This window comes from Maniola jurtina, chromosome 14 (assembly GCF_905333055.1).
Source record: "Maniola jurtina chromosome 14, ilManJurt1.1, whole genome shotgun sequence".
Lineage (NCBI taxonomy): Eukaryota > Metazoa > Arthropoda > Insecta > Lepidoptera > Nymphalidae > Maniola > Maniola jurtina.
In genome coordinates this window covers 3,830,396-3,857,070 of record NC_060042.1, presented here as the reverse complement: position 1 = coordinate 3,857,070, position 26,675 = coordinate 3,830,396, and the positions used below count along the sequence as shown (strand labels likewise).

Sequence of the window (26,675 nt, the reverse complement as noted above, 5' to 3'; positions counted from 1 at the left end):
AAATTTGTGTAGTCCACGCGAACGAAGTCGCAGGCATAAACTACATGGGTCATACTAATATTATTAATTGCAAAAGTGTGTCGGTCTGTCTCAAAAGGTAAGTCAATCAGCCTGTTTGTGTCCAATGCTGTAATAGGCCTTCCCGAGAACACGCCACCTTTCCTGTCAGTCCAGAGGGTTGGAGCTCATCTCATATTGCGCTTGCTGGTACTTGGTCTCTATTCTAGCACAAGTCTTTCCCAGCGATGTGAAATTCGGTACAGCGTTAGCTTAAATCCCTAGGAAGGACATAGGCTAGTTTTTATCCCGGAAAATCAAAGAGTTCCCACGGGATTCTTAAAGGCCCATCCATTTAACCGAATTATATGAAATTTGGTACATAGGTGCCTAAGTACCTTGCATCCCGAAAATTGACATAGGCAACTTTCATCCCAGAAAATCAAAGAGTTCCCACAGGATTTTTAAAAACCTAAATCTACGCGGACGCAGTCGTGGGCGTCATCTAGTTACCTTATAGCACTAAGAATCACTTATCATACTTCGACCTGACTCCCCGACAATATTAGTAGGATAGTCACGTTTTTGTATGAATTCAGACAAAGGTAGCCATAGCCCGCCCCCCATTTACGCTGACTGTAAATCGCGATATATATACGAGTACACGGAATTTATGTAAGTATTTATGCCCGTGTACTGGGGAGTGGGTTGAAGAGGCGTAGTAAAATTCTTTACATGTGGTTTTTTTTTTACTATTCTACTAGAAGATGTCCGAAAGATCGTCCGCATGGATTTGGTTTTTTTTTTGATTATGAGGAACTCTTTAAAGAAAGAGTCCCGAAAAAAGTTCCGGGATAAAAAGGAACCGTTATCCGTCTCCAACATGCAAGCTAGATGGTATTTTGAAAAATCTTTTCCTAGTTTTTCTACGAACTAACAGTAAGACTCACAAATACTTATAAATAGGTTATTTGAGAGTCTATGCTCGTTTTTCTTCTTTACTAGCAGCCCTGGTAACAGGCCGCCATTTTTTGAAGCACACTCGAAGGTGTCAAACGGTTCATACTATCTCTATGGTTCGTACACTCCGTGCCACACACACACAAATGCGTACAAAGTCTTCACTTTTTAAAATACAATTGAATGATTTTTGTCTATATAATGGACTTTTATAATATCTGTGTTTACTAGAAAAAATAAAAAAATCTCTCATATTGTTTTTCAAACGTTCTTATATCACTGTAGAACAAAATAAATGTCGGCTAGTGCTAGCGATCCGTTTCTTCATCAATATTTATTGTTATTGTATACATTCGGGCGCTGTGACCAGTTTATTCGCTCCATTCATGCCCGCCTTATTTTCGTTAAGGCTTTGGTGTTTGACATTTATTCTGGCGCTCGAGGTTCATTTTACTGTTGGCAATATAAAGGGAGACTGCATACGGCAAGTTGCAGCCTCAGAATAATCACTGTAACAACGAATCGAAATCAGGCGTGAGGCAGGTAGACCAACCAGGCTTTATAAACTTTTCCGAAACACTGGTAGGACCCCCATGCAAGAGACATGCAAACTCTGGAACTAGCTCCCACTCGCTGTGTTCCTCTAAAACTAGGATATGGAGCCATTCAAAGGTTCTGAGTTCAGTAAAGAAATCCTCAATAGTTGGAAGGAACGCATCGGTTCCTTCGCTGCTGCAAGTATTAATAGATGGTGGTTATCACTTATATATTTTAAGCATTTTCAGCATTATATCGCACGTCAATAGCATCAGTCGCGGTGAAAAATTAAGTTGCAAAGGCCATATCAGCGCTGACCTCCAGAATCATCAATGCGATAAGACTTTGGCTATAGATCGGTATAAAAATTATATTTTTGCTGGGTGAAACCGTGGGTTGTTGCTAGTAACTTTTATTTTAAATTTTTCAGAACAGTCAATGAAAGTCACCAGAGTATTGTAGAATATTGTCAAAAATATGCATATTGCCTTTTGTCTGTATTCAGAAACTCGTCTCACTGAGCCATAGAGAAACCTTAACATCAGAAACGTTTACTAAAAGGGTAGGTATACTCTAATAGTCCACCCGTCGGCCTTTGCCCTCACCATATCCCAAAATATCCACAAGCTCATAAAGCCTATACAGACGTGCCAAATTTCCTCTTCCAACTTAAGTTCCAACTTAGTAACTTACTGACCCTCGTATTTCTTATAACAGTTCACTAAACAAACACCTTTTCGTTATAGGTGTTACCGACAGTCCTCTGTGCAGGGCCTGCATGGAGGAAGATGCTACACAAAAAAAACTGCCATCCCCCTTCCAAGCTAGCCGGCTTCCATCTTTGACTGCATCATCACTTACCACCAGGTGAGATTGCAATCAAGGACTTACTTGTATCTGAATAAAAAAAAAACTTAGGATGAAATTTTACGCCGCACCAACATTGATTCTACTGTTTTTAATGGAAAGTTGGTTCTGTCTGTAGAACCTCATAAAGGTATACACATTAGGCTTTTATCACTCGCCTAATAACCCTTATTACGATGCTAGTAAGAGTCACAGGTGTGGTTCTTCCGCCTACAATGGCATATTAGCTGTGCTATTAGTATACGCGTCACGTTTTTCTACGAAATCTGGTCAACGTAACCAGCGATCTTCCGCATTGCCTATTCTGAAAGCATAAATACTAGATGATACCTGCGACTTCGTCCGAGTGGATTTTTTAGAACGAATGATGAGACTCGTGATCGCTATGGGCCTCATAAGAAAGCTCGGAGTCACTCGGCGTTGATGAAGAGAGCTATGTTTGGAGTTTCTGTACGTAATCATATCAGTAATGAGGGATCTTTATGGGATCCAAAATAACTGACATACCGCAGCGGCTTGTAAAGCTGAAATGGCAATGGGCAGGGCTCAAATTCGAAAAACCGATATACGTTGGGGTCCAGAAGTGCTCGAGTGGCGACCTCCCACTGGAAAGCACAGCGTTGTAAGACCCTCGAAGGTGGACAAACGACATCATACGTCGTAGGAAGCCGCAGGATACAGTCAAACTTTCGCATTTATACGATTAGACACGAAATACGGAATGCAGTTGTTTCTGTTTGATTTTGTCAACAAAATATACAAAATAAATAAATAATAATGGCTTTATTGTTTACTTAGTCTAATAAACTACATAACGCCCTATTAAATCACTATGACATCGATTAGGTATACCAATATCAGCGGACGCCAACATTTCTGAGCCACCTAAATCAAATAGATTCAGCTCAACCCATCTCCGGGGTGAAATGAGCCGGAATCGAATCCCTTTTCAGATGAGCTCAGCAATCGACGGGTACGAATACAAGGCGTTCGACGAATATTATTCCCTATGTATTTCCCGTACCGTACCGTACATTCATGTTTACCGTACATATACTAACGTACCATGTGGAATGTGAATTAATATAATACAAGATGATGTTACCCATGACTTCATCCACATGGGTGTAGGTTTTTAAAAATCCCGTGGGAACTCTTTGATTTTTTGGGATAAAAAGTTGCATTTGTCTGTTTCCAGGGTGCAAGCTATCCCTGTACCTAATAAGTTATGCCTGAAAATTCTTCCATAAAAATAAGAGAGGAATCCCTCTGATTTTTATTTTCATTCTGAATCTTACAGTTGTTTTCTGATGTTAATAATAATAACCGCGATGGCGAAACGAAAATATCACACGTCACCCATCCAGTTACCGTTTTAATTTAATGTTGCTTATCACGTATAGGTACAATCAATTGTTACTCGTATAATATTCGTAAAGAGGGACTTTCTTTAGGAGACAATTATAATTCAAACGACATGTGTCCCCTATCTTGATGCTTGACTATGAATATTCTAGTGTAGATTCTTATGAATTACTACTGTTTAACACTATAAAATTACAATTAATCTCGTAACATAAAATAACTATAAATTGAAACATGATAACTTTTTCCAGTGAATTACGCTCTCTCATTCGAATATTTGAAACAATTACATATAACAAAATAAAGCTACGTGTGTATTAATTTTGGCGGTTATTAAATACGTTTTTGTTCAAATAATACCAATAATGTAACGAATTTCATTATTCCGTTAACACCGAAATTCTCTCGTCGAAACATTTCTGGTCTATCGGGAAATAACCAAGTATTAATTTTAACAAATTAGCTCGATGTTTACTGAAAATGTGAAATGTTATATTTCGATTTGAATTCATGTCATGTAAATTATAATTGGTAGAATAGTAATTAGTTATTCTCTCTATGTATTGTTTTTGAAAATATATTGTGCAATCTTGATCATTTAATTTTCCGAATATCATTTTGACCCATTCGGTATCGAGACCCTTGGTCCCTGGGGTCCCAGCTCATAAGACTTTTTAAGGAAATAGCAAAAAGGTTAGTCGACATCACAGGAGACCGAAGAGCTGGCATTTACCTTGGACAAAGAATTAGTCTAGCTGTTCAAAGGGGGAACGCTGCCAGTATCTTCGGAGCCTTGCCTAAAGGGACTCCTTTTAATCATATATTTTAGTTATCATATTATATTTTTTAAGGTTTTTATTAAATTAAATTTATTATTAAATTTTTTTGTTATTCAATTTTATTATTTTATTATTAAATTTTCAAAACGCGTGGATTTTCAGCATTCAAATAAAGATGGATTTAGTTTACACATTTCACGGGCCTTGCCTAAGATCAGTAATATAGTTTTGTAACTAAGTAATTTCATGCTGTAATAAGAATGCTAGACCTTACCGTTTGGATGTTTTAAAAAAAAACAGCTAGTAAACAAGCTGGTCACCTGATGATTAGTGATAACCGCTGACCATGAACATTTACAGCACCAGAGGAACCGTCAATGCGTTGTCGGCTTTTAAAAAATTTGACAAATTATCCAGCAATGGTGGTCTTCAGGTTAATGGACCCAATGGCCACAGGTATTACAACATTCGGGGGAAGGGAAGGGATGGAACTGACCCTCCAGCTCGCAGCTGGAATACATGGGATGCTTTGCGTCTGGTTACGACTGGTGTGGTCGCTAGCTAGGCAGATTTGAGATAGCATCCTACGACGTAACAAACATGACATACCTCGGAGATTATGCCATGCGACACAAACACAGCTACTTATAAATATGTGGGAGTGTCAGACCCTCGTTTGCAAATCGCAGGGTGCACCACGGGCAGGTGTCGTTGACCTTGGTCACTAAAATGGACTTTGGACCACTTGCATCCCAGGTAATTTTATGTACCTAGCACAAAACTACCAGGAAGCTTTTTCATTCAGATTCACAGGTTCAAAAGCTCTTGTAAAGGCTTATTTGAATAAAAATTATTTCTATTTATTTTTCTACTAGATGATGCCCGCGACTTCGACCGCGTGGATTTATTTTTTTAAATATCCAGTGGGAACTGTTTGATTTTCCGGGATAAAAAATTGCCTATGTCAATTACAGGGACGCAAGCTACCTCGGTACCAAATTTCATATAAAAAGGGGTTTTTTTTTACCTAACATAAGTTAAAATGTACACATAATGCTACAAAAACAAAGCAGAGTTACGTATAAAAATAATCCGAAACTACGGTGTCGCCCTAAACCTATCACGGCCCTTGAGATTTTCAGCGCTATTGGCCGTGTTTGGTTCCATATTGTATCCCTGAATACATTATGCTAAACAGGACCTCAATCCGCTTGCAAGTTAAGTGGACAAATATTTTCACAACACGTTACTTCAAAACCATGTTATAAAATGTAAAAACCACACGTGGATTTAGGTCACCTCAGGAAAATTATTCTCTCATAATATTTTTGTTGAAACTTAATTTTCCATTTAATTTTGTTTTAGAATAAAAAATTATTAAATGCAAAATACGCGAAACACAAAATATAGGTGATTATAGTTTCCAATCACAGTTCAAATTACTACAATGGTGGTAGCTACATGAAGTTAGCAAGAATACAATATAAAACAAGTCGTAATTAAAGCCCCTTAAAAATATTAGAATAAAAAAAAAGTCGTAATTTAAAAATAACATGACACACTGCGCCACACGACCGCCATTTTTTTTTTAATTTTTGTTACTATGATACCCATTGAAAATACTAATAAATTAATTGTTTTTGCGATTTAGGTAACTACAAATTCACGGGTTTCGGATTTTTCCCTTTACTTGTGCTATAAGACCTACCTACCTGCCAAATTTCATGATTCTAGTCTAGGTCAACGGGAAGTACCCTATAGGTTTTCTTGACAGATACGACAGATAGACAGACAGACGGACAGACGGACCGACAGATAACAAAGTCATCTTACGGGTTCCGTTTTTCCTATTTCAGGTACGGAAGTCTAAAAAGTAGTTAAGACCTGAAATAAAATCTCACAGTAGCCTAACCAGGATTCGAATGCACTTTGATGGGTATCATAACTCTACACTTTTCCTACCTATCAGGAATAATTGAGTGATAAGTAGGTACCTACTGACAATCCCTTGCGTATGAATAGCTATCCCCTCGATGAAGAATATCCTACATTCCTTTGTTCAGATAGAATGCTTTGTGCTATCTCAGTGGCTATTATCGAATAACAAGTTCCTTATATCCTGTCTAGTTGTATTGTACCTATTGTCTGAGTCGATTTTCAGTTATGTACCTCTTTCGAAGCCATACTGACAGAATCGCAATATAATATTTTAAGAGTTACGAATATGGTGTAGTCTTTCTAAAATTGAAGTATGGTATGGATGAAGTTTCGTATGGATGAAGTTTACCATTACAGAAGACCTCATTTATTTAATACAGAAATAGCTTGCCTTCTGGAGACGAATATAGATTACTTTCACATCCCTCATAGTTAAGGAAAATAAAAGAGTTCCCACAGTATTTTTAAAAAACTGAATTCACGCAGACGCATCCTCCAGTAATTTCTATTTTTATAAATGCTATAATACTCATTTTCCTCATTTTACTGCCAGCATTGACAGCCAATATAACAGAAAATCAGTACACAAACAAAACAAAGATTCATGCAAACTTCGTAGATCCCAGCAATTTCTCCTGTAAGAAATGTAGGTATTTTCTTGTTCCACTCATTTCCATAAAGAAAAAATAAATAAAACGATCCCGCATCCGACGTTCCTTGAACTTGCCAAAATTTATTGCATCTTTTTACGTGATTACGTAAAAGGCTTCTCTGACTGACTGACCAAATCAAGGTTTAGCCAAAGTATGCTCCAGTTTCTAGATACGAAGAGCTAAGTATATTATATTGCAAAACTTAAGATAAAAAAATCTATTTCGATTAATCTCTAAGTCTAGATGTTAACATACCTATAAAAACACTACCTATTTAATAACACCTTACGTAAAGAGAAATAATCCATTGAAAAATATCAAAACATTTATTTACGCTTTCAAACAGGAAAATAAGACTTCAATTTAAACTTTACTTATTTTTGTTTATTCAAATCCTTTCCAAAAAGTTTTTGAAAAAAAAAACAAGTTTTTCAAAAAAGGTTTTCCTTCTTGTATTTAATATTTTGCTGAACACTCATTACGGCATCCCAATGGTCTGCCAAAGATTTCAAGCAATTTGAAATTATTATTAGGTTCAAAACTAAGTCTGGCTGGAGGCCAGACAATCAAACTGGAAGATATAGTTTTGGTAACTGCATGTGAATATTACGTGCTCCGTTAAGCACATTTTCCTGTCTTGTTAATGCTTTCGGAACTAATTATGCCGTGTGCCAAGTCTATGGGAACTTTTTGAGTAACTTCCAAAGGAACTTGTAAATGCTTGTATAACTTGAAACACTCTCTTCACTGGATAATCTTATAATATAGGATGTATTGAACTAAGAGCCCGGAAGGGCCAGACCTTAGTTATTTTATAAAAGCTGAAACTTTTTTTTTTTAAAGAATATTAGCCATGCTAATCACGACTAATACTCCCCTTTCCCCTCCAATTAAGCGTAAAGCTTGTGCCAGGAGTGGGTAGTGGTAGTGCAACGGGTGGGGTTTGAACCGCCGACCTTTCGGAATGCAGTCCGCTCCTCAACCGTTGAGCTATCGAGGCTCTAAATTCTCTAAAGGCTCTAAGAGACTAAATCTGCGCATTGTCCCCAATACAAGAAGGAACGATCGATCAGCAACTATGAAGTTTGGATTATGGTGGCTTTTACAGATAACAGGAAACAAAGAAGTTAAAAATTTTTCGTCAAAGTCTATTTTTTAACCCCCGACCCAAAAAGAGTAGTGTTATAAGTTTGACGTGTGTATCTGTGTGTTTGTGTATCTATCTGTGGCATCGTAGCTCCTATACAAATGAATCGATTTCAATTTAGTTTTTTTTGTTTGAAAGGTGGCTTGATCGAGAGTGTCCAAATCCAAAAAAATTGGTTCAGCCGTTTGAAAGTTATTTACTTTTTAGAAAGTTATGTATCGGGGGTTTTTTAATTTTGAATTTATGTTTTTTATATTTTCTTCGGAATCACGTCATGCATTGCCAGACAGCCAGATAGTGGGAACCCCCTGCCAGACAAGCTTAAAGTTTAATTAATTGTTAAAGTAAATCTACTACACCTAACTATAACTCTTCACCTACAGAAATCTACTATTTCAAAGCCTTTAAGGTTGTCTGGAAGAAATCGTTCTTATTCGATGACGATCTACTCTTTACAATTTTAATAACTTTTCGTAGTCTGTTCATTGTCCTTCTGTGCTGTGCTATAAAATGACCTTACTCTTAGCTGCGAAGCTAAAATGGCACCTCATGGGTGGGGCACAGATGTTGCCAGCATAAATTACTTCATACGGTATCATACTAGAATTCTTTCAACCATACTTACCCTGTCTGAACATCAGCACATAAGATGTGATAAAGGCCGGGACCGACGACACCTAGATCTTATAAAACACAAAAATGTGTCTATCTCTGTCCGTTATAGACTGAAATAATCCAACAGGTGTGCCTCAAAACCGGTTTCGTTAAAAGGGCAATAATGCGAGGTTTTTATGGGTATCTGCCAGTAGGTATATTTTATAGAAGGTATGTCAGTGGTATGTCACTATCAAACCGTCTCCAAAGCTAATATACTATAATACTATAATATACATCATATTATTGTGTAAAAATATTCCATATTTAATTTAAAATGAAATACAAGTAAGTACCTACATTATTTTATGTATGAGGCCAGTTACTTTACTAATGGACTTGTCGGGTTCGCGTATTCTTCGCCCCTAGTGAATAATGTCAACCCATTTACACACTTGCAGCATAATGCAAAACACACCATTTATGCTGTACATCTGGTACGCACTAACGGGCAATTTATGGAATACATTACATAGAAAAGTTTTAGATTACCTACTATGTTGTGCTTTACACGTATTCTACTAATATCATAAATACGAAAGTGTGTTTGTTTATTGGCTTATCCTTCACGCTGCAATGGAGCAACGGATGGATGCAATTTTTTGCATAAGTTGTAGAAAACCCTGGAGAGTGACATTCAAGTTACTTTTTACCTTAGATTAGAGTTCCGTCGTAATATTTAAAAACCTAAATGCACGAGGATGGAGTCGCGGGCATTAAACTCAATATTATAAAGAGGAAAGATATGTTTGTTTGTTTCTAACTGCTAAACTCTGAAACTACAGAGAAATAATATACGTACATATATCTAGGTATATCGAATTTCACTCAAGCGAAGCCGGGCGAATTATCTAATTAACTATACCTATTGGAAATCTATAAGGACAACTAATTATGGTGGTATCTATAAGTACGAAAACACTACAGTCTTTCCGTCGTATTTCTCTTGCTGAAGAGTATGAGTTTTCTTATAGTATAATAAAGCGTTGGGTTCCCAGACCCTTCCATATACGACTTAATTAAGGAGTACGATTGCAAGGCTTACGATTAATATCAGACTCATAATAACCGGGGCCGAAGTGTTCAGCCACCGAGGAAACGAAAGGCCAAATCATGTACAAACTAATATGGGATATGGGTTTAATAAAATACCCTACCCCTTCCAAGTTAAGGTGCCCACGCACTCGACCTGAACTGCAGCTGAACTGCGCGTCGCGTCAGCGCCCCGCACGATATTATTCTCTTCACGAGAATATCGTGTGGGGCGCTGACGCGACGCGCAGTTCAGTTGCAGTTCAGTTCAAGTGCGTGGGCACCTTTAGCCCGCTTCCATCTTAGACTAGGGCTAACTTATAAAAGATTTTTAAATATATTTAAAAAATCGGACTTTCTTAATAAGGGTTCCATTTTTCCTTTTGAGGTACGGACCCTAAAAAGGTTAAAACATAAAAGTCGTACCACTAAAAATCTTCCTAAACCTGTATCATGTCCCTGCAGATTTTCAGCGCTATTGACCGTTTTTGGTTTGCATATTGGATCCCTGAATATATTATGCTAAACAAGACCTCAACCCGCTTGCAAGTGAGCAAATTTTAAATACATATTATAACATGATAAAATAAAATATAAAATATGTAAATAAAAGCCTCAATAGCTCAACGGTTATAGTCAGCAGACTGAAAACTGAAAGGTCGGAGGTTCAAACCCCACCCGTTGCACTATCGTCGTACCCACTCCTAGCACAAGCTCAACGCTTAGTTGGAGGGGAAAGAGGAATGTTAGTCATGATTAAAATGAATAATATTCTTTAAAAAAGAAAAGCATATTATAATACCAAAATAAATACGTAAAAAGACATGAAAAATATTAAAAGTTTCGGTCACCTGGCATTATGACAAAATATTTAGTTACTTACATTTTTTTTAATATACAGACTAGCGCTTGACTGCAATCAGACTTGCTAGCAAGTAATGATGCAGCCTAAGATGGAGCGCGCTTGCCAAGTTGCCTATTCACTCTTGACTTGAAGGTACCCATATAAAAAGTGGAAGGGAAAACATTTGCAAGTTGGTCCGCACCTTGCGAACTTTTCAATCCTCTGTCAAATATATTGGATATACAGACCCCAGAGTGATAAGGTCACGTACCTGTTAATGTACTACTTACAGCAATTTCGTTTACTAACATAATCGTATGGATATAATTTTGGTGTTTAGACTATCCAATCCAATCCATAGACCTTTATTCATATCATTATGAATATCACTTATTCAATTTCGCTTTATTATAACTGCAAACTAAACTTTACTTTACTAGGCTCGTCGTCCATGAAACTTCTTAAATCGAATGGAAGTGGTAATTGGAAAAATTTCAACATCCAAAAGTTACGACGAAAACCGCTGACGCCTTACGATGTTTTGACCCTTTTTTGTCGAACTTACACAAAAGATCGGCAACCTTGTCGGCGGAACTTTGTTACGAACTTTCGGTAAGCCTTACTTGACTTTTTTAACTTAACACCCGACAAGTGGCATAAATCCATGTTAGTTTAAATAGAATTCCCCAAAATATAAACACAAAAATTTATTAGTCTATGCTAAAACGTAAAAACATAATGGTATCCTACTAATACTTAGTATAAACGTGAAAGTATGTATGTACGGACGTATCGATGTTTGTTACTGTAAATCAAATCTGTTTAAAGGCTATCAAATAACGGGGATATCAATTCCACCCCGTTTTCCCAAACCACACATCAGTTTCGGATACTGTGTAATTTATTACAGGACAACACATCATTAGAGAACACCGTCCAAAGAGATTATAGTACAGGATATCCAGTTAAGTGCTCTGTATCACCTAAGTGGCCATTATCGGATGCCTTGAGTTCCGTAGGTGTAATAGTATAAGAGTCATAGGAAATTTTATGAAGGTGCTTGATAACAATAATAGTTTTTACATCCACGTAGTTTTAAAACTTTCAATAGGTTCTCTGGTCAATCTATCTTCTATTGAAACGCGTGCTGTCTTAAAGACCACAATATTATTATCACTTTTCATCAAGTGTGATAGTAATCAAGCGTGTGCATATATTAGTATCAAACTATAATTATTCTATAATATTTTAAATGAGCGATCTTATAGATAATTAGTTTTTCAAAAACATTAATAACGGTTTGGATGAGATTTTGTATGTGGGTGTTTTGTACTTATTGAAATATTTTCCAAAGTTATCCAGATAGGTGTTATACCTAAGTTCCTACGGGAATTCAGGAATAAGATAAGTAAAGATGCTTGTGCGTGTTCCTGGATTTTTTTTTCCATTAAGACGTTCGTCCTGTGACAAGTAACACCTTTCTTTGTAACGGTAATACATTAATGTAACACAATCAAATTGTAAAAAAACCCTATGTTAGGCACATGCTATGCTAATAATGCTATATAATTAATAATCCTAGAATTACTATATTACAGTAATTCTATGACAAGCACCTTATTAAAAATCCCTATGACCTCTCAGTACATTAGTCGAATAGTATTGTATAACTGAAGTATCTAGCTCGGTGTCAAAGCGACACAGTTAGTATTGCCCGATATTACACTGGCACCCATTGAACTCATATGGACGGTTTGAAAACTAGATACTTGATAGAATTCGTTTGATATACTAGTACAAAGTACCTAGTCATTGAGATCAGACTTAGCATTAACAGTGTGCTTTGCAGGCTTTACAAGTGTAAATTAAAAAATAAACCCCCGACAAGTGAAGGTTACAGTAACTAGAAAAGAGCTGATAACTATCAAACGGCTGAACCGATTTTCTTGGAATATAGCCAAGAACACTCTCGATCAAGCCACCTTTCAAACAAAAAAAAAACTAAATTAAAATCGGTTCATTAGTTCAGGAGGTACGATGCCACAGACAGATACACAGATACACAAATACACACGTCAAACTTATAACACCCCTCTTTTTGGGTCGGTGGTTAAAAATGGAATTCGTTTGATATACTAGTATAACTAAATCACCCAATGACTAGTATAACTAATGATCTCAATGACTAGGTATACACCTTATCATTGAGATCAGACTTAACATTAACAGTGGGCTTTGTTTTAAGCTATTCAAAAGGTCGATTCACACGGATACATAATCGAATCGTACCTAACGAAGTCTGAAATTCTTCACAACCGCGGATTCGCGCGTAGTTGGTTACATATTTTGTGCGAAATATTTTTACTTACGTTTTAAACAAACATTTATATTTTGTACTAGGTAAATTATAATCTCATCCGTATCCATTGTGTATACAAATCTAATGCAACTCCCATGTCTTACAGGCTTCTTTTTAGTGGTGGTTTGGCTCAGTTACCTATACTCTGTTAAATTTTAGATTGATGGCTCGATTCGCTTCGACTTTGTGCCAATATGAATCGACCCTTAGTTTATTGACCTATTAGGAGGCTTTGCTCGGATGGAAACTCGGAAAATCAAAGGATTTCCCGAATGTGGTTGGAAATGTGGTTGGGTTAAAGGGAAACATGCACGATATTTTGAACCCCGCATTTTGTGTAATACATTTGAATTAGAATACGGTGTTTTAATTTGATATCGGGTCTCCCTAGAACAAAATTGAGATTTATATGCTGAAAATGAAAAAACATACTACTGCTTATGAACTTAAACTACAAAACACAAAAATACGTATAAATTCATGATCAAATGGCTTGTAGTATTGTTAAAGAAAAAAATCCTGACACCTCGACGTAATCAAAATCACAAAGAACGCAAATGGGAGCGCTCTGACATTATCACACCTAAATCTTTAGGGCAGCCTCTCTCAACGACGATTCCCCGGCCATTTTGTTGACTCAACCTCCTTACCTTAAATACCTTCCCAATCACTTATGCTAACAGTTCCACGTTCAGAAAACTCTTGCGGGATGTAAACTGAAAAAGAGTCACTCTAGTGCGAGTCGGATTTGCACACGAAGGGTTCCGTACCGTCATACAAGATTATTTTTAATTTTCATGGCAGCCATTTTGGAATTTTTATTATTTGTTGTTATAGCAGCAATAATAATAGAATTACACACTTTGTGAAAATTACAATGCCCCCAAGGAGAAAGAATGGACATAAGGGACAAGGAGGAGATATAAATAATTTGAAGGGAATCAAGAAGACGCCCCGTTAAAATGTCAAGAGCAAGTACCGAACCTCTCCAGCGATTCAGCCCATGTAACTGAGAGGTTCGTGGGTCTATGGGAGGGCGAGAAATGTCTCATGTTCATGAGATATACCACGCTGTCGACAGATAGACGGACAGACAGACGGACAGCGGAGGCTTAGTAGTACGGTCCCGTTAGCATCCTTCAGAACCCTAAAAAAGGATCTCGAACGGCGCCATAACAATAAATAACTTCCTCTAACGACATGGAAACAGTCCAAATGGTCTGGATTTTGAATCGATTGTTTGGGTAACGCAGTTGACTACGGTCTTCCACGACTGTCTTTAGCTTTTAAATTATTACCAAAGTCGGAAGTAAATCTAGGTAACTGCACAATCGTATGTGAATATCCTCCTTAGGTATATTTTCTCTATCAAATAAGTACTCCGCAAACGGGCTTCTTAAAGTTCAAGTTATTTTAATACATATTGTTATTGAGCCATGTTCAAGATTCCTTTGTCAATAGATAGATAGATAGATAGAAAGACTTTACTGCACACAAAAAAACACATCTAAAGGAACACAACACAGAAAGAAGAAAAACAGAAAAAACAATTGTGTGCAAAGGCGGCCTTATTGCTTAGAGCAATCTCTACCAGGCAACCTATGCATGCGTTTTTGTTGATGTCTTTATGAAGACACCAACAAAAACGCATGCAAAACTCAGTCACATCTCACTATTTGGACTAAGTAAAGATAATTAATGTAAATTACTGCAAGCCAATTAACCCACACTTAAAATTAACTTTATTGAAATAAGTAATATTCTCACAAATTCTTGTGCATCGTTAGTTCTTGAATAATAATTATTTTCCATTAGTGCGTGGAGTGATAACTGATTCATCAATTTAAAATTAAAGCTTCAAGAGTTCCAAACACGCTTTGAATTGAAAAAGCCCGTAATAAATATCAGTCGGTATTAATTTTAATTAATTTTAATGTATCTAGGTAGGTATAATATGTTTTACCGTATTGGCTGTCCATTATAATAATTCCCTTGAGTGTCTTTTTGGCTACCGTTATTTTTCCCCTAGTTTATTTATATAATGATGTTTGTTCACGCAATCATTCCTTTATCCATACTAATATTATAAACGCGAAAGTTTGTATGTGTGTGTGTGTGTGTATGTTTGTTACTCCTTCACGCAAAAACTACTGGACGATTTTGGCTGAAATTCGGAATGGAGATAGATAATATGCTGGATTAGCATATAGGCTGCTTTTTATCCCGGAAAATCAAGGAGTTCCTGCGGGATTTAAAAAACCGAAATCCAGGCGGGCGAAGCCGCGGGCATCTAGTACTTAATATTTTATTCATTCGCTGCTTGTAGAGTGTAGACCCACGCTACGCCAAGCTCTTGCCAAGTTGAATGTCGAGCTGATTTTTCCAAACTTTCTAAGCAGATCTTGCAAAGCTAAACAGTTTAGGCATCAATCAACCCAACAGTTCATCATCAACCCGTCCGCGCCGGCTCACTACTAAGTACGGGTCTCCTCTCAGAATGAGAAAGGTTTGGCAATAGTCTACCACGCTAGTTCGTATGGGTTAGCAACTTCATACACCCTTGAGAACGGAGAAGAGAAAAAGAGTTCCTACGGGATTCTTGAAATCTGAACCCAGTAGATGAAGCTGCGGGCATCATCTCTTTTCCTGAAAACGAACGTAGGGTACGTTGTTACCGGATATTCAAATACCTAGGTCCCATAGGATTTTTATGAAACCTAAACCCACGCGGACGAAGTAAGTAAGCATCAACTTATGTAAGTATTACCTACTACAGATATATTATAGATGATGCTTACGTCTTAATCTAGGTGGATTTAGGATTCTATAATACCGTGGTCACTCTTTGATTTTCCGGGTTAAAAAGTAGCCTATGTTACGATCCACGTCGATTTAGGATTCTAAAATCCCCTGGTAACTCTTTGAGTTCCCGGGTCAATTTGCCTATGTTACTTCTCTAGGTCTTTGGCCTATACCTATTCATGCAAAAAAAATCTCGCCGATCCGTTGTTGCATTGCGGCGTTCATCCATCCATTGAAGAACCAACCAATAAACAAACACACTTTTTCATTTATACGAGTATTATGAGTAGTGATATGGACTGAGCGTGCCTATACGCTCAGGTGTCCACTGAGTGCCCAAGCTTAACGATGATGATTTAAATAAAACACAATTTGTAAAATATTTTATTTCAAATAGTTTATAAAAATGTTACATCTTCCATTCATCCATTCTAACAAATATGGGCTTAGCAACTATAAACAAGTGGATATACGAATATATTTAAATAAAATTACAAATAACATTAAATTATAATTAAGTAGGTTAAGTAGGTATCTCTTTAATTGGTAAAACGTGGGTGGATTAAAACTAAGTGCATTAATATTTGATTTACACTTAAGGCCATCAATATACCTAGTAGACTCTCTAATTTTTAATCAAAGCTTATAGCAGACAACTGATAATAAATAATTCAATAGGTAATCGATCCGACGAAAGTCGGAGAAATTGAATACAGAACTCTCTCTCTCTCTCTGTATCCAACACATAAACGTTGCTCATTGCTGACGGTCGTGACCCCTTTCCATTAATAACATAATACCTAGTAGAAGTTTATTTGCCATAATAATGCGGTGGGTTCTGGTAACCCTTCCACATAACATGACTCGACTAAGCATACAATTACCACCGACGATTAGCGAGAAACGTGTTGAGCTGAAAACTAGAAACGAGTTGGCGAGCAATGAAAAGCGAGTGTTTAGTTAAGATAGTTTTGTCGCTGGGCTATGAGGGAGTGTGCGTTTATCGGACGTACTCGCACGTCCGGTTGCCGAAATATACTCATGTTGTAATACCGCGCAAACTGCGCAAGTATTTCGACCGCCAAGAGAGCGGCGCTGAATGAGTTTTAGGGGTCTGAACCCGAAGGGGGCTAAAAAGGATTCACTAAGCCTCCGCTCTCCGTCCGTCCGTCTGTCTGTCAGCGGGCTGTATCTCGTGTACCGTAATAGGTAGAGATTTGAAATTTTCTCAGAACGTGTATATCTATTGCCGCTATAATAAGAAATATTAAAAATTTAAAAATGGCCGCCATAAACATTGAAGTGTTATTTCTTCTTTATATCTAAGTGTGGTACGGAACCCTTGATGTGCGAGTCCGACTCGCACTTGACCGATTTTTTCTTTGATAGCTCTTCTTACTGCAACAAACTAGTGATGAAAGAGTTCTCGCCGATAGCATACACAGCCTATCAACTATTAGTAGGTTAGTATATTTATCTATTTTATTAACACGGGCTATTGGAAATAGTCAATAGCTAAAGTCGCTTCCTCTCAGATAAAACAGCCAGACTCCGGTTTCAGATTAAAAAATCGGTCAAGTGCGAGTCTGACTTACACATGAAGGATATAATTTTTTTTTAATTCTCATTGCAAGTCTCTACCTATTACGGTTCACGAGATACAGTCCGCTGACAGACGGACGGATGGATAGCGGAGGCTTGATAATAGGGTCCCGTTGGCACCATTCATACGGAATCCTTAAAACGCTCTTCTGTCTTAGCTCAAATATTATAGCTTTAGTTTTACGAAGTGCATTTTATCTGAAAAGATTTTTGTGACAGAAAAATCAAATACGAATTACAGTGAAAATATGTTTAAATATGTTTATAATTTTAGCTCTTTGGATATTGTGAGTTAAGCAATTAAAAGTGCACATTCACTGATCACTATATGTATAAATAAATCATTATTTTTATTTAATAATCTTTTCGAATTCTTTTAATCTATTGATAGACAAATTTTTCCTTAAAATACTACTTAGAAATATATACCTACGTCCTACATCGACTAGACGTATTTTACAAAAATATTAAAAATCATTCATAATAAACTAAATATGCTTAGATTTTTTTTTTTTCAAATAAGGCAGCTTTACTGATATTTTATTATAAAAAATATGTATTAATTTATACACTTAAATATACGTGTGGTTATGGAACTTAAATAATATATAAGGTTCTAATGACTGAAGTTAATATTATAAATAATCAATCTATCTGTAATAATATGTCGATAAGTTACATAATCAACATTGCTATTCGTTATACAAGACCATTTTGTACTTGACAAAATATCGATATATTACAGATTCTATTGATTTGTTAATTTCATCCGTAAATTATTAGGTACTGAATCAGTAAATTACATTGCCTATTTGCTTAGAGTCTATTCAGATGGGCCACGCCACAGCTACAAAAATGTTGCCACGCATGTACTGCAGATACCTGAAATCGTGTTGTTACAGCAACAAATGACTAAGAATGGTAAGCTGGTCAGCCTTTGTGGCCACGACGTCCTCGGTACTAACCACAATGTTCGCACAGCTGATAAACACGACTACAAAATTATTTGACAAATTAACAAATTGTTTCAACGAAGAGAACTTTACGTTAATAACGCATACAATTTTTTTCTTGACAACATGTTTTTTTGCTGTGGGTGTGACGTCTGAAAGGACCCTTAGGATACAATTTAATTTAGTGTTTAGCTTGATCGACGATAGTAATTAATTTTAGATTAATGCAAAAAATGTACATTTAGTGCAGTTAGGTAAAAAATCTTACCGTATATCTCATTTCACTAGATTCTTGATAAATCGTACTTTTCTGGACTTTGTCCTCGTTTTGAACGCATACAAACAAACATTATTTAGACTAGTATTAATATGTTATACTTCATCAATTTGACCATTAAATAACTAAGACTAGTATAACTCTTCACGTTTAAGAACGTGTCTTATTTACCAGTTTGGTCGATAATATTATTTAAAAAAAAAAAGATTCCGATGAATTGAGAACCTCCTCCTTTTTTTGAAGTCGGTTAATGAATAAATAGTACTGGATAAAACATCTGGTTTAATACTTGATATTATTCACTATTTATAACTTTTCAAAGTAGAAAATAAATAAAGTAAAAAAATGAAGGTTATAATAACTATTGTAACCAAATTGTTTGCATTTTATATCAGTGCTTTTTATACTGTTCGTACAATTATTACAAGTGATAACATTTCTTTATAAGTATAATAGATATTCTTTGGCTTTATAAGCATCGAATTTTATGTATGTAATATAATCGTCAAAATGTCCAGTTAAAAGCAATAGTTCCTAGAGGCTTCATCACCTCTTTGCTCTTGTTGTCACCCGTAGTAGAACTGTGAGTTTGTATAACCACTCAAGCTCTTTGGACTCATCATTATGTCTGAATCAGGTTCTTTATTACCAAATCTGGTGCTTGCATCTCTTGAATGAGTCGGTATGTAATCTACATTACCGTACATACTAGCTCCAGCACATGGATATATAGTATTCAAAGGCCTCATTGCCCTCAGCGTTGCTTTGTTCACCCCATCTCTATATAGAATCATATCTGGATGCACTGGATCATAGAAAGTTCCAGATATATGACTGACATCTACATCGTTGTCTAAATCTGATGCTGCATCGTTAAAAACGTTTGGAGCTTCTGTAGTAAACATGTCACCGTTTTTGGAGCTGCTTGATCTCTTTTTCTTTTTGTAGTATCGCACCCCGACGAAGATTGCTGCTAATATGATAACAATTATGGTCGCTATGCTTATGTAGATTAGAAATTTCAGATTTGATGATTTTGTTGACGAATCTGTAACAAATGTTTTTTTTTATTATTGGTATAATATGGTATTCTATTTGGTTCTTATGAATACAACGAATTCAGTGTTTTCTTTCTTTCTTAAAATGCGTTATAAATCTTTCTGGCAGCCCATTTCATTGAGAGAAATCATTTTCTCCTTCTCAAATAGTAGGTAGGTACTAGGTACCTATACTTTTAAAACGGAGAACTTTTCTTTTCCAGGAATTTCGCAGTTTGTAATCGGAAAAAGAAAAGTTCTCTCTATTGGAAGGAAAAAATCATAAGAAAATTTCTCGCAAAGATGCTTAATTCTACTGCTTAAATATGACATAGGCAGCTTTTTCGCGGCTTTTTGACAGTTCGTCGATGCAAAAACCACGAGATAGCATTGCTACACAGATTAGATAATATGCTTAGATCACAGATTATGAGGGTTTTACTCGTAGTGCGCACCAATCGAACGTAGTTTGGCTCTAATTTGAATCAAACTCAATTAAATTTTGTATGTAGGAACTAATATATCTATGGTTTTCCAGATTTCCGTTAAAATATTGAGTTTTAAAGTAACATGGTCTCTAGAATTCATCAGTTCCAAAGTAACACGGCCTCAAGAATTGAGAAACTTTAAAACTAGATATTTTTACGGAAATCTAGCAAATCACAGACATAGATATCAGTTTTTAAAATGTGTGACTTACAAAATCACATCGAATTTGATTGGTTAATATTTAAATGAGAACCAAACTACGTATGTGTGGAGCAAGTGATGGAGAGACTGCCGCTAAATGACACATTTCACACATTTACCTCCTCATTCATACAACAGACCTAATCTGTTATAATTTCACATAAGCAACGAACAAAATGTATCCCAATTATGATTCGCTACACAACTTTTGGATATTAAGTTCTTAAATTTTGCCAATTACACTATTGCTTTCAAAATAGTGTAATTAATTAGTAAACAATTTGTATGAACAACAATTTCTATTTACATGGCAAACTGTAAACCAAATTAGGTTTCAATCATCGGGATACAATAATTAAATTTGAATATAACATGCGGCTAACCACATCAGACCTGAATGAAAGGGCATATAACTACAATATTCAGAGAGAGGCTATTCACTAGAGATCGTGATGTCTTGCAAAATGGCCACAAAAGGTAAACAATGCTGTATGTAATTCAGTAATTAATTGGACTGCCTTTACACTGTTTATCAAAAGAGTACCCCGACAGCTCATTTGCACGATAAATCAAAAACTGTTATGCATAAAAATAAATAAAAATCTGTTTTTGAATAAACAGGTAAAGCTCTTTCATATGATATCCCACATGGTATAGTTATCTTATGTTGAAAATTAAAACACATTTTATTTTATTTTTTCGGCGATGTAACCACAAATTCACGATTTTCGGATTTATTCCTTTACTCATGCTATAAGACCTACCTACCTGCCAAATTTCATGATTCTAGGTCTACGGGAAGTACCCTATAGGTTTTCTTGAGGGACACGACGGACGGACGGACGGACCGACGGATGGACAGACAGACAGACAACAAAGTGATCCTATAAGAGTTTGTTTTTCCTTTTGAGGTACGGAACCCTAAAAAAACAAAATGAATATAAAAAACTGAACAAAAATTATTGATAACTCACCTTTATACTTTAGCCCATTCAGATTGCTCGTGGAATGTATGATCGTGGTTTGTGGAATTATATCAGTTTTCGTAGGCTTGTTCCATTTCACGACAATGTCTGAAATAAAATTCATGTAAATCGGGGATTATGAAATAAAGATCGATTTTTTACTATTACCCGAATTAAAAATAGAAATCTAGTAGATTTTACGTTAAACACCTATTGGTTTTATCACATACCCAAGAACTTATTCTAAAAAACTGGAAAGAATAATTTTATATTTATTTGTACTTTCGCCCACGTATTCTTCCGCGTGAAAGTTTTCATAAAGATCCCCTAGGAATATTTTGTCATCCTAAGTTAAAATTATCTCAGAATAGGATAGTCTCTGTGCCTTTCTTCAACATCAATTCAGCGGTTGAACCATAAAAAGGTAACAAACATCAACATACACATGGATTTATCTAGCAAATACCTTGATTAGATATATTATTTTTATTATTTTTATGATAGTGTTTTTTTACCTACACTTCAAGGAAATTTCTGAATAATTTTTAAATATCTATCAAAAATTGCAAAAAAGCCAGGATTTGATCCTGCGCCCGGGTTAGCGCCCGACGATGTATGTTCAGTCAGTACTGAAGCGACTGTTAATGCCATCTAGTAGCGATCAACTATACCTGGAGGGTCGAAATGTTCCCCAGCTTTATTTACATCATAGCGATTCGTCACCTTATCCTCTTCAGAAGCGTTTTCGTACCTGTCTGTGAGGACCCCAAGAGGAACTGTAGAAAAAAATTATCGTTAAACGCTCTCATGGAATTTTGGTCAGTATGAATCAGACCGAAAACCACATATTTTGTTTCGAACGAGTTACCTATAGTATGCGAAAGCGGAGACGAGCGGGACCAGCGGCGGTGGGGTGATTCGCTATCTCAGTGTTCAATACTGAAGATAGCCACCGAGCTCATATTTTGACACTTATTTTTAATCCAATGAAGGTTTTCTACGAAAAAACATTTTAATGTCGCTAAGTGAAGCAGCAATGTAGAATCACCCAGTAACTTGGTGGCTATTATTCAGTTTGGAACGCTGACTTAGCAGGAATGCATCATTCAAAGCATTCACATATGTCGTGATAATGTTATCACGTCATCTCTCTATAATTTGATTGGTCTGTTTCTGCATGTCTCGGCTCCGCTTGTCTTCGCTCACCCGTCATTAGCTCTCGTCGTGACAAAGCTCAAAACTAACTATCCACTGCCCATTGTTTGCTTCCTGGTCAATAGGCTCGTTTGAATTCTGAAATTAAACTATTGTTCTCTCTCTTCTCGATTGTTGTGCCGATGAAATCTACACGCATCCTATAGACACTAAGGCAGCCTTTGGAGTCGCAAATAATACCAATTAAATAATATTGAGTCACGAGTAATAATTGTTATTATATTCTAAACGGTCAGCAGGTCAATTCCGGAAAAGCACCATCAATCATTTTATTACAATATCTATTGTTATGATTGGCTGAGTTTCTGGTATTCTTGTTGCATGGTGGCAATATAGTGTGCGAGTGTCGGCCAATCAGAGGTGATTGCGATCGTCACACTGAAACTGTCAAACCACCACAGTAGAACCCTAGCTTTAGAGTGTTTGTGCACTCATTTGTATTCAATTCTTATTCATTTACGTAAAAATACGAAATCCATCAAATACGAATCGTAAAAATACGAATGAGTGCATACGCGTACGTTCATTTTGTATGGCAGCCACTTTGAATCGTATTTTTACGAAAATGAATACGAATTGAATACGAATGAGCGCCCAAACGCCCTTAGAATATAATAATTATTCACTCAGTCATCCTTAACCAAACATGGTAAAGCTGCAGTCACATCATCCAAATCTATTTAGAACTAGCTGATGCCCGCAGCTTCGCCCGCGTGGATTGGTCAGATCCCCTGCAGCATCAGGATTGAGGAGTTGGACTCCAAATTTTTTATGAAACAATGTCGCAAAGTTCCTCTATCGATTAAAAAAGAAATGACGCAAATCGGTTCAGAAATCTCGGAGATTTCGGTGTACAGAGGTAGAAAAACACAACTCCCTTTTTAAAAGTCGGTTAAAAAAGTAGCCTATTTTACGCCCTGGTCAATCCTCTACTTGCCTGTGAAAGTCCCGTCAAAATCGGTTCAGCCGTTCCAAAGATTAGCCTTTTCAAACAGACAGACAGACAGACAGACAGACAGACAGACAGACAGACAGACAGACAGACAAAAATTTTAAAAACGTGTGATTCAGTTATGGTATCGTTCAAATAACCATATGAGCTTAATATGAGGTAGTTTTCGAAATTACAGACAGACACTCCAATTTTATTTATTAGTATAGAAAATCAGCACACCCTGGGCAAATTCCAAGAATATGCAACAGAGATCTGTTTCTAAATGCATACCACAAGTGTGCAGGACTCTTAGATAGGCCCTGGTGTCTGGTCTACAGGGAGATCCGAAGGTCTTGCTGTCCGCCACAATTTGGCACTGCTGCTTGCCGTGGCAAATCTGCATCGTTGTCTTTAGCGCGTATGGTGCTGAGCATGCTGGAAAAGAATACTTTATCAGTCTACATTGATAACAACTTACACTCAACTTTAAACACGTAGGCATACGGTTGAAATTGGTATATTGAAAATAAAAATATGAAGGAGATTCTAAGGACACGCGGTGCCTGGGCAAGCCGCTTTATTTTTTTTAAAGCTGGCATCTTTATGTCAAAGTAAGTAAAGGTTAGCCTGTTATCAAGAAAGGCCCGAGCCGAAGTGCGGCCGCTTCAGCTCACTCCACTCTGCCGGTGTGCATGGCGCCTTAAGTGCTAAACGGATGCGCCGATTGAAAATCCAACAAACACTACAATTTTAATTAATAACAACGTTGCAACGTATCTATTCGATAGATTAAATTATACAGATAAATTAATCATGAATTTTGGCCGTAGGTATGTGCATAGCAACCGTAAAAATTTTCACGCACACTGAGGAAACTTATTAAAACCTCTCCAAACCGCAGTATCTTTAGGTTCTTTTTAAAACCTCATTAAGGGAGTTTCAGCAATTTATCACGTGCTTCAGACACGGTGTTAGTCGCAACGATTCAACGCTTACTTGAAAACTATGATATTTTATGCAGTCCCATTTAAACGCTGTAAGCTGTGCTTAATTACAGCGTTTTAATTCAGTCATTACATTAATTTAAAACGTATTTATGCGTTTGCGTGAATGCAATATGATTTTTAGGGGTTCGTATGTACGAACAATTAAACAGAACCCTTATAGGATCACATGTGTGTCTGTCTGTCTTTTACCGTTAACATCTAATAATAATTTTAGCAGACCTCGTATCTTCCACAGCTCAATGAGGCCTATGAGGCTCATTGTACCATATCATAACCTCAGATTGCGGGGATGATATTCACTACTTGTAGATTGGAGTAATTAGTAGGTATACGGTCTACTATGAGACATTAAACGGTAAGTTATTTTAGAATTTCAGTGACAACCGATTTAGCTAAGATTTAGAACGGAGATAACTTACATAATACCCTCAATTTTCACATACTTTTGAAAAGCTACAGTTTCCGTAGAATTACAGAACCTATACATATCTAGATACACAGGAACCACCTAGTAGCTAAATAAAAAACATAACCTTTCGGATTTCTTTCTAACAGAGTTATTCTGTCAAATCTATACATATAATAAAATTGTAGAAAAGTGGTGTCTGTACAATGGAAATATATAAAAAAAAAGTAGCAGGGGTTGTTATTATATCGATGCCGAACCCGAAATTGTAATTAATTTTTTTTTGTCTGTTTGTCTGTTTGTCTGTTTGTCTGTGTGTTTGTGCACGCTAATCTCAGAAACGGCTTATTCGATTTAGATACGGTTTTCACTAATATATTGTAGTAAGCTTCACTTAGGATTTAGTGTTTATTTCATGTCAATCGGTTCATAAATAAAAAAGTTATGTCAATTTAAAGAATCACGGCGCCTCGCGCCTGAGCGTCCGTGGCTATATAAAGCGCGAAAAGTCACTATTCCACGCGAACGAAGTCGCGGGCACAGCTAGTACACAATATAGGGCTTTGCTAAATCACTGCAGTTAGCCAGTTTGAGACATTTTTGTCAACATAATACGTAGATAATACCTACTATCTGTTATGTAACGTCCTATAAGTAGCTCTAATTGGCTTCTAATATAAGGCATCGTATTGGAACGCTAAGCCGATTGGTGAAACGGTCAGTAATTAGCCGACAGTCAAGGATTCGGACAAGACAACTAGACCAATAACCTTTTAATGAGCTTTTCCTATATTGATTGAACAAGGCATATCAGTTCAATCTTTTTGGTCCAGTGATAGATCCCTAGCCCAGACAATACAGGCTTATAACTTTTTATTTCAGAAAATCAAAGAGTTTCCACGGGATAACCTAAATCCGCACAAATCACAAAGTCATTACCGGACGGGCATTACGCGACAGATTGAGATGGCAATCGGGGTGTGAGGCGGGGGACGCCCCCGCACACAGCGCGTCACCCGTGCTCGCCCGCATCGGGTTAGCGCGGGGGCTGTGCGGGTGTGCGGGGCGTTCCCTCCCCGATGCCATCAATTGTCATCTCAACCTGTCGTACACTACAAACAGTGCCCGCGACTTACGTGATCTGCAGACTGTACCCTCAGTACGAGATTTTACTTCTCACCAATTTTGATAGCTTTCGAGAGTCGAAACAAAATAACGTCATAGTAAAATGGACCTTAATATTCTTGATTTAAAGTCAAAAATTAAAAACCATTGGTTTTAATTTAGCAACGCTTGGAGCGCCTATAAATATATGTACAAACTTGAGCATTAAAACAAGGCCGTTAAGGGCTATTTTACTTTAACGCTAAAGTGTTTCACTCTCAAATACTATCAACGTCGGTGAGAAGTAAAATCTGTGTGGATTTAGGTTTTTCCTGCGTACTATATTCACTCATTATTTATTATATACTTATAGATTGGCTTTATATACGAAGAATGTGTACTGTGCGGCAATACGTATCCATAACCATCTACCGTCACACAGTTATGCAATGAGCCTTACTTCTTTTAGATGTTATTTATTTAAATTTTTATTAAACAAAGGTTATTATGATGTTAATGAATTTTTGAATGACAAATTTGAAATAGTGAAT

At 36.6% G+C, this 26,675-nt stretch overlaps 1 protein-coding gene and 1 long non-coding RNA gene across 2 annotated transcripts in view; one reads left to right on the top strand and one right to left on the bottom strand.

Moving 5' to 3' along the window:
• LOC123871783 lies at positions 1-26,655 on the top strand. The gene is made up of 4 exons (XR_006797346.1): positions 1-11; positions 14,567-14,570; positions 15,543-15,549; positions 26,498-26,655. It is a non-coding gene; the product is annotated as an uncharacterized LOC123871783 (long non-coding RNA).
• LOC123871782 (protein eva-1 homolog C-like) overlaps positions 19,027-26,675 on the bottom strand; it is a 35,018-nt gene continuing 27,369 nt past the window's right edge. Inside the window, exons 5-8 of the mRNA XM_045915723.1 lie at positions 23,899-24,042; positions 22,130-22,234; positions 21,468-21,566; positions 19,027-19,814 (exon numbers count right to left, since the gene is read on the bottom strand). Of these exons, the coding sequence (XP_045771679.1) occupies positions 19,333-19,814; positions 21,468-21,566; positions 22,130-22,234; positions 23,899-24,042 (830 nt within the window). The 3' untranslated portion in view covers positions 19,027-19,332. The remainder of the gene's footprint in view (positions 19,815-21,467; positions 21,567-22,129; positions 22,235-23,898; positions 24,043-26,675) is intronic.